This window comes from Pholcus phalangioides, unplaced genomic scaffold (assembly GCF_987345545.1).
Source record: "Pholcus phalangioides strain wild (caught in Gottingen) unplaced genomic scaffold, Ppha-v1.0 ptg000024l_1, whole genome shotgun sequence".
Classification (NCBI taxonomy): Eukaryota; Metazoa; Arthropoda; class Arachnida; order Araneae; family Pholcidae; genus Pholcus; species Pholcus phalangioides.
The window spans coordinates 4,415,777-4,425,264 of record NW_028301616.1 but is presented as its reverse complement, the minus strand read 5'-3'; the positions used below and the strand labels follow the sequence as shown (position 1 = coordinate 4,425,264).

Genomic DNA, 9,488 nt, shown 5'->3' with positions numbered 1-9,488 from the left:
AAAATGGTCTAATTCGGTTCACGCGGCGCAAAAAACCTATTCCTATTAAAACCCGGCTTTTTAGGCAGTGTGACACGCCAGGCCTTTCGTAAAGCGCTGTCGTGAGGCGTATATTGTGCTCTGTAGGAAAACAGTCATATGCTGCTTTTCTTATTATTGGTGAGTGGACGGCGTGTCGCGCTGGGCGAATCACGTTGCGCGCGGCACAGGAAACCTGCTCCTAGGAAAAACCCGGCTTAAGCCGTTGTAACAGTGACCCTTGTCACTGGTTCGAAACTCAATGTATTCGAATTAAAAGGACGTTAGATCTGATTCTACATTCTATTTATATACCCTGAATGAATAAAAACAAATTGTTTAACAACTTTGTTTATTTATAGTTCAATAGTCAAGTGACTCTGTGGCATACAGTTCAGAATATAGGTTGCAACGCCCGAAATAGTTAATCTTCATGTGACAAAAAAAAAAACCACCGTGTGTATGAATATTGCATATTTTTCGAAAATAAAAGTCGAGTTCTTTTGCAATATCGTGGACATTAAACTGTCATTTACGATTAAAATAAAGTTTTAATGAAATACATGGAGATACTGATGCTGCCATCTTATATTCATTCAGTACACTACTCGAAAGTCTTGAACACTTCAGCTTTGTTAAAACACTAATAGATGGCAATACTACTCCTATTTTAATTTTTTTTTTTTTAAATATTAGGCGCCAATTTTAAAACCACGTAAACAAATCAAACTAATTTATTTGCTTTGTTTCAACAACAATTTTAAAATGGACAAACTTGTGGAATTTTTTATCAATGAATTCATCAGTTCGTTCACATAAGCTAAAATTCGGTTTAAAAAATTTTTTAATTAAAAATAAAATTGGATTCTGGACACCCTTAGGGCCGTATTCACCGACATGGTTTTAAACCTGTAGTTATAATTTTTGGATAAGAGATTAACGTAGATTGGTTAAAACCCTGAATTTAACCAATCCGTGTCGATCTCTTATCCAAAAATTGTAACTACAGGTTTAAACCATGTCGGTGAATACGGCCCTTAGAAAGGGAATAGATCAGAGGTTCTCAACCTTTTTTTTGACTCGGGGAGCCCTTTTCAGTATATAATTTCTGTGCGGAGCCCTGTTTGACTCCAGGAGCCCTTTTTGCATATAATTTTTATGGCGGACCCTCGTGGATCTTTTTTTTTAATTCATCTACCAAATTTACTGATTTACTTTATTTTCCTCGAGTCGCCGCGGAGCCCCTGGGAAGTGCACACGGAGCACCGGTTGAGAACCGCTGGAACAGATATAAGGAATACTTCTATTTCTCTCTTCTCAATGGCTCGAAAAAATTAATTTTCCGCCGACACTCGTTATAACGACCCTCCCTAGTCCCACGGATGTTTTGCTTGATAATCGTTATTTAGAAAGTTCCAAAAATTATGAAGCTTTAGCTTCTCTTAAGAAAATTTCATATTTGGACGGAAGAAAAAAAATAATATTATTCATTTTATTTTTTTTTTGTGAGCAGTAGCAATCAAAATGTAGCAGGTTATAAAATTTAAAATGTTCAAAATTGTTCAAACACAATTTAAGTTGACTGGCCATATTTTCCGGAGGAAAACGCGTAAATTGAGATAATATACGGGCCATAAGATCCACTAAATAAGGACAGATTTTTTTTATTTTTAAAATTCGGGCAGAGCTGAGTTCAAGCGTTGTAATGGATAAAATATTTTCGGTTCGTAGTACTGGGTCAAAAATAATGGCATGAAGAGGAGAAAATTTCGGACTTCGTACACCAGGTGGTTATACTAGAATGCTCGTTATAACGCACTGTCGTTATAATTGACGCATGTTTATTCGTAAAACATGCGTCAAGTTATTCATGAAATATCATGGGAAAATATATAAATAGAAGCTTTAAAATAGGCATCATTTTGATATACCATTAGATTTATGTTATTTATATAATAGTCAGATAACACGTCGTCCTGTTAATCTCCGGAAGCAAATGTTTTCTCATAGCAATTCTCTCACGTTTTTTTTCTTTTTGCTCTTGTGCAGATTATAAATGAACCTTAAAAATGATTAGAGTTGGCAAAAAATAATAATAATTCAGTGTTACAGTTACCTTTTCCTCAAGATGAAGTTCCTCGTCGCGGCCATCGCTTTCGCTTCCGTTTTCTGCTTTTGTTCGAGTGGATACATTTCTTGTACGTATGCATATATTCGAAAGAAATTTAATTTGTTAATATGGTGATCCTGTACGTAAACCTCTCTCCGGGGTCACCTCCACGCATAGAGAATCTCTTTTCTATCAACGGGACCAATTTTTCGAGGACTAAGGCCCTCCTCACACGGGGAAACTAAAATTGAGCTCGAGTTGCTTCAACTTGAGAGATGAGTTGACTTGAACGAGTCGAGTTGCACGTTCTCCCTACTAAAAAAATATTCAAAGCCCGGGAAACTGAGTAAAAGCTGCACAGTCTATAGTTTTCCTTCTTATCTTATCCGGTACTGTCTTGTTAACCGGGATAGGAAAAATCGAAATTTATCAAAAATAAATAAAAATCGTAACAAAAAGAAATAAGTAAAATAATTTCTATTATAAAAGCGAAATTGATACAGAATTTCAGCTCACAGGTAAATACACAATTTCTTTATCGAAATTGATATCATTTTGAAATGACAATAAAATGGTAAAATAATTTTTTAGTGTAATTTTTCATTTGCTTTGAGTGATTTCAATGGAAAAAAAATTCGCAATAAAATGTATGTTTTTCCTCTATAAATGTGCCTTTCAGTACGTATATATGTTGGATTTATTATTATATTTTTATTGTTTATTAGTTAAAACATCGTCACGTAGAATTTTAAGTAGTTTCATGAGATGAAACGACGGAAGCTACGGTTCCGAGAGACAAAAATAAACTAGGCAAAACTAGAGACAAACAACATGAATTGTTGTTTACGTTTAAGGGAATGATTTTCTCACACACATATGTGCGTGTACGTGACCTAGATAACAGACATTCCAAGCAAGGCCCATTTCTGAGGCCCTACTTGCACAATGAAAGCCCAACCTTCCACCCTCGCTCAAGCCGTTTCTGCCTGCTGAGACCAACAAGAAAAGTCCCACACGTTTCTAAGTACAATATTTGCAAAGATATTTGAATTCAAAAACGTAAAAAGTGGGGAAATGAAACAGCATGAGCAATATACGTTCATCCCGGGTAAAGATTTTGTCTTGAGCCGCCCGTCTAGAAACCCTGATGCAGGATGTCGGGGGGGGGGGGGCGAGTAGAATGCAAGAAATTCGTCTGTCATAACATGGCTACGCTAGCTTCCTGCGTATTTCTTGAGGTATTCATGCCAACGTCGCATTCATGGGGGGGGGGGGGAAGGAGCGGGAACAAGCCTCCGACATATATTTGAGACAATAGGGGGGGGGGTGGTAAGCAATTGTCAAAATTTAGGATTTGCAATTGTACATTTAGAAAGGTAAGAAGAGCTTCCACGGATTATATAGGATGAAATATAAGGAAGACTACGCATTTCTCTCTAGTGCAAGTAAGCATCTTTTTCCTTCCTTTTTCCAAGCCGAGCACAACTCAGGTCTATCGCCATGGGCAATTTACTACCTAGTGAGTTGTGCCGGAAGTGTAAGTATGTGTACCTAACAGTCTGAGTGCGTATCTAGTGTTGTGTATGATTTTTCAGTGCTGCCATCTATATCTCAGAAGTGAAGTGTAGTGACTGAATATTTGTACTGTTTGTAGGACTGTAGCTCTCTGTGGCGAGACTTTTTAACGGGGAGATCGGCTCGCATTTGCGCCTTGAAGTTGGGAACCACAGAAAACTAACTTCAGCCGACCACCACTGCGGTGACGGTGGGGCTCGAACCCGGGTCCCCGCGATGCGAGTCCGTCACTATGACCACTCGACCACCACAGCGGCTCAAGTAAGCATCATACGCATTTCTCTAAAGTACTTATTGTACAAAAAGTTGGGAATCAATGTTCTCGGGACCAATGATTCCCAAATGGCATGACGTGGCCCTCGAAAGTTCAGATTAGTATGTTTAGTTTTAAAGAAGTTAGCAAAGGGAAGTTAAATATTTTTTCAAAACTCAGTGATCATGCACAAATAACTTATTCTCGAATTCGCGTCATGTTAATGTATTACATCATAGGTATTCAACCTTTTTCTAGTCACGAGCACACATTGCCTGTACCCATCATCAAAAGAAGAGCATCCTCACGGCACGTTTGACATACCAAAAAGCATGAAATCAGGGTGATTTCAATCCTTCAACGCAGTTTGTAAAAGGTGTTTACTTGGGACATTGATCAAGTGCTCGCGAGCTTGACATCGGACATGAGCATCGAGCACTCTAGGTGCTTCAGGGGAGCACCATGGTGCTCGCGAGCAAAGTGGTGATGATGCCTTCCCCAGTAGCACACTATATTGTTAGTATATCGTACCGGTCCGATATACTAACGATATAGTGTGCTGCCACTGGGGTGTACTAAATGTTAAGTGACGAAACTTTTCTGTTGGTTTATCGCAGGCATATACGAATGTTCATTCGACGAAGATGATTGTGGATTCATCAATTCTCCTGACAATGATGTCCAATGGGGAAGAAAGAAGTTCGGTTTCAAAAGAGAAGGTATAAAATTCTTAAAACATTTGTATATTTTATGCTGTTCATGCAGCATGAGTAAGGAATTCTATCAAGAATTGATCACGTTTTTTTTCGCAGGTTACATTATGACACTGGAATCACACACCGGTAGGAAAGCGATCGGTAAGTTGACGTCTCCTCTCATCAAAGTGGGCAGGAACGAAAACGTGTGCGTCGAATACGACATATACAGGAGTGGCTCTGACACAGTGGCCAACGTCACCGTCATGTCTGGAGTCGGAACAGGCGGCGGAATCACAACTATCCATTACGGGATGGCGCATTTCGGTACATGGTCGACTGGGAAACAGATGACGCTTTTCACCCGGGACAGTATAAAGGTAAATTAATGAAAATTGAAAAAAAATAAATCATTGTAATATTTTGCATTTGCCAGCATGATTTAACCACTTAATAATCATGGACGAGATATCTCGCCCAAACGCAGATATATTAATTTTCTTGCTTTCCCTATTTCTTTTCCCCTCCCTTTTCTCATCGTGAAGCTTCATTATAACCATACAAACGGAGAATTTGTTTTTTTCTTCCCTGTTCTTCCTATACTTTTGTTTAGTGATCCCCCAGATATATATAATGTATCTTTCTCTACTATATATCTATGAGGAGAAAAAAAGGGGCGGGGGGTGAGAAAGAGAAGTCGAGGTCGAAAGTGAAATCTATATCGCCACAAATTTTTTCTTTTATTACCAACATGTGGACAAGAAAACCATTTTTATTGCCAATATTTCAAATACAGATCTATTCAAATTTCTTGCCAAAAGTCTGCACGTTAAGGTGTCAAGGATGGCATTCGGTGGGAGGGTATTCAAGGTATACTCAGTGTGCTGGATCTCCAGGCATGTCCAAGCTCAGAAATGCTCTGTCAGATGGATGGAGGGGGGAATGTGACATGCCTGGTAGTAAAGTGCTACGTGCTGAAGTCGGGTAAGCACTGGCACTGAGCTTTGAGGTGTGTATGCAAATCCATTTGAAAAAAAGTCTCTCTGTAGAGAGCAGGCAGACCTTCAACACAACACTTAAAAAAACAAAAATAAAGGCATTTGCCATTTTTATTTTAAAATATGAAAGACAGGTGACAGCACTAGTATAAAATGAAAAAAGCCCAGTCAGACAACATACGTACATCAGAGCAATATTAAAACATGTAATATGCATATACGTATGCAGAAGAGAGGGGGGGGGGGAGGCTTAAACCTTCCTCCCTTGAGCCAAGATTATGGTGTTTTTTTTTCAGTAAAAACCGAACCTTCCTCCCTGCACGAAAATTGTCCCCCTGTGGCACATTACACTCCTATATATACTAATTCATTGAAAATTCCTCAGAGGAATGTTAGCAAGGTGCATACACAGTTAAGTTGTTGATAGCAGAAACTTACCATCGATTTCTCAACATTTCAAAAATGTTGATGGGATAAATTTACAATGCGGTACTTGGAGAGAATGCGGTCTTATGGGCATTGTGAGGACTTAGGTTTCTTAACAATTGGGTTTTCTGTAGTTTTTCAACCTGGAGCGTATCTCCCATTTAAAAAGCAGTCTCTCCATAGAAAACAATCAAGCAGTAATGTCTTAAGGCATGGGCCTAGAACCTCAAGTGCTGAGGGACCCTCATGAAAATGAGACGCGGCAAAAATTTTCAAGAGTAAGTGTGTAAATATGTAGCAAGACAGGTATTTCTAACCAGTGGAGTTCAGAAAAATCGCTATGCCCAGGGGGGCTCCATGATGCTTTTAAGACGGCCCTGCAATCAGGCTGAAACATTCAACGTTCCCCCATAATATGAACAGGCAAAAATAAACTGCTGAGTTGTTTGCTTCCAAATTGGGAACACGAATGGCAGCACTACTTGAAAAAATAAGACATTCCTCAGAAACAAACATCATGTCAGGTACACAACAAACACACAGCACATTCTGGCATGTATCAATTCGTTAAAAATACCTCAGAGGAATGTTTACAAGGTGCACGTGCAGTTTAGTAGCAGTAATTGGAGGATATGAATGCATACTTATCATAAGTACGGTTGGCGACCCTCCCAACTATGACAAAAGGCTCTCAGGTACAACTTAACTTCATGTTTATTCAAGAAAACGTAACACGATATTGTCAACTCAAACTTAAGTAAATTCCCATATTCTCATGATGTCAGTATTATATCAGCAATAAGAATATGGGAATTTACATAAGTTTACGCCTGTTCTCACAACTGTTGCTACTGGTGGGAATAAATTACTAATACATTTCTGTGTATATATTTCTTCAATCATTCTTCTTCTTTGAATGACCACAGCAAGTCACCATTCATCCATCCATGAATTCTGTGAATTCTATAATCATCTATGAATTCCATGATGTTTCCACGAAAAAAAAAGCTTCAACTGCACCAAACAAAGACTTTATTTGCCTATGATGGAATGGTACTTCCGGCAGGGCATGGGCTTGAGTTTGGTCTACAGAATTGCCTGTAGTCTCATATGATGAGGTCAGAACTGTTGGAATCAGTCAGCTGGCATAGGTGAGGAATGCTGTTGGAAGTTTTGTGTTCAGTAACAAACCAATGTATTTGGTTAAGAATCCATAGTCAGCCAAAGATTTGACCAATGTCTTTGTAGACAGTGTTTTCTCATCAACCAAACAGAAACAGAACTTTCAATGTTGTCATAAGACATGCCCCATTAAACCATGTCTGAGGAAGAGTAATAGCCACTTATGGTGTTGGGGACTTTCTTTGCCGCCTCTCAATAGTATGATTTATTACACAGCAATTTTAGCTGTTGAAAGTCTCATGTTTTTTCATCTGAAATAATTTTTCAGAGTGCATTCCCAAAATATGGTATTTACATGACACAAAAATTCAAACATCTGCCAATTTTGCTTTAAAATATGTGGAAGGTAGATGGCAACATCACTACAACATGAAACATGTATAACTCTGACAAGATAAATATTCTAAATATACACACAAAACACTTTGGGATTTACCAATTTGTTAGATATTCTCCAGAGGAATGTCTATGAAGTGCATGTATAGTTAAGTAGTAGAGTGCATTGCTTGCATGGTGCTGAAGCAAGCATTTTAAGTTAATAACCCTTTTGTTTTTGAAATTTGGCTTTCCTTAGGAAATCAACCTTTGTTTCTGGTAGGCCTTAGATTTCAGGTCGTGTATGAGTAAATAAGATATGGACATCTTCAACATATCCAACTCCAAAGCCCTTACAGGTGGTCTATAGATACGATTTTGTCTGATGCAAGCTGATGCTGTTCTAATACACACACAATTCAGTGCCATATAAGACTCATTTTTGTTCTGCAATGAAACTTTCAATCTAATTAAGCTTAGGGTGCAAATGACATAGTAAGATGCTTGTAGACTGTAGCCACCCTGAAGGCTACAGTCAGTTCCCTGCAGGTTCAATTCCTCGGAAGGACATAGGTAAGTTCTTTCCCTACCAGACCTGAGTTGACCACGACAGATGGTGCCTTCTCAATACGCTTTGCGAAGTCACCTCCTTGCTCAAGAAGAGTATGGAAGTATATCATGAGATACTTTCTTTAGAGAGAAAGATTTTCAACCTAACTCGATCGGGAGTAAATTGCTGTATGTGATATGACTGGAGTCAGTGTGCGGTAAATTAGTAGTTGTCTAACTATTGGTGACCAGATATACAAACTATTTGGCAATTTTTAGCTAACTCAGCAAGTTAGAAACAGCTGAAATTGACTTCCAACTTTGTTGAGTGGCATTAGCTACATGATTTCCGTATAATCATCCCACACCCCGGCAAAATCTATTCAAGAATTTTTCCTCCTGGATACTGGAGCAGTAATCACTGCAGCCTCTTTACCCCCACACTTTTGACTCTTGCCCTATTCTAAAGTTTAGGAAGCGCAACAAATATTGGAATTTTGTAACAATGCTTATGATAAGATTATGTACTGTCTCAAATAAAGATTGTTATTTTTCTACAGTATTATTAATCCCACATCCCTAAAAATTCTTTCTTTCAGATAATTGTAACTGGGAAATTGACAGACGGAGCACTTGCGATTGCCAACATACGTGCCAAGGCTGGTGGTTGTTGAGTGTCTTTTACAACACATACTGATAATTGGCAGTATGATGGATGTCCTTAAAGAATTTCATAGCGGAACAAGTTGTAATCATCCAGATTAAGTAGTAATAAATACTGAAAAAAAAATTCAATCCTCTAACAACAATAACTTGAATCAAAAAAGAACTACAGAGGTTCTGGGAAAATAAACCAGCTTGCAAATTTGAATTCAGGAAATACAGAATTAATGGTAATCATATATCAACACTATGCTGTTTATAAAATTCTATTTGATAAGGGGATACCATATTGTACAATTTTTTTGGCTAACAGAGAATTTTTTTCACGGTTTTTCAACCTTGGCTAATGAATATGGATTCAACAAATGAATGCTTTAGTTAATATGGATACACACATTAAAAACAAACAAAAGGGCAGTGTTTTGAGCCGAATTTTTCACTTCAATCATCATCATCATAATTACTTTTTAGATCAGGCAATTTCATTGGTTTGAAAACGTGTCGCGGAACACTTAAGTGACATAATTATGCTGCAGGTCATTTTAGTGATATGTAAATATGTCGCTGGTCACTCAAGTTATTTGGAACAGGTTTGCAGGTCACTCAAGTGATCAAGGAATGTGCTGCGAGCCACTTAAGTGATGTGAAACTGCACAGCAATTTAATTAAGTGATCTGGAAATGTGCTGCTTAGTACATTTTTAT

General features: G+C 38.1%; 1 protein-coding gene across 1 annotated transcript; it reads left to right on the top strand.

Annotated features, from left to right (window-relative positions):
* Positions 1-2,102: 2,102 nt before the first annotated feature.
* LOC149068602 (uncharacterized) lies at positions 2,103-8,916 on the top strand. The gene is made up of 4 exons (XM_089250619.1): positions 2,103-2,216; positions 4,574-4,675; positions 4,769-5,031; positions 8,721-8,916. The coding sequence occupies exons 1-4, from the start codon at positions 2,147-2,149 to the stop codon at positions 8,793-8,795; spliced, it is 510 nt and encodes a 169-aa protein (XP_089106745.1). The 5' UTR covers positions 2,103-2,146; the 3' UTR covers positions 8,796-8,916.
* The last annotated feature ends 572 nt before the right edge of the window (positions 8,917-9,488 follow it).

What these genes read in the sequence shown, in the direction of transcription:
- LOC149068602 (XM_089250619.1), top strand. Translation starts at nt 2,147, where the DNA reads ATGAAGTTCCTCGTCGCGGCCATCGCTTTCGCTTCCGTTTTCTGCTTT. An exon ending in TTCGAGTGGATACATTTCTT is followed by an intron (nt 2,217 to 4,573) that starts GTACGTATGCAT and finishes GGTTTATCGCAG; the next exon opens with GCATATACGAATGTTCATTC. An exon ending in TCACCCGGGACAGTATAAAG is followed by an intron (nt 5,032 to 8,720) that starts GTAAATTAATGA and finishes TCTTTCTTTCAG; the next exon opens with ATAATTGTAACTGGGAAATT.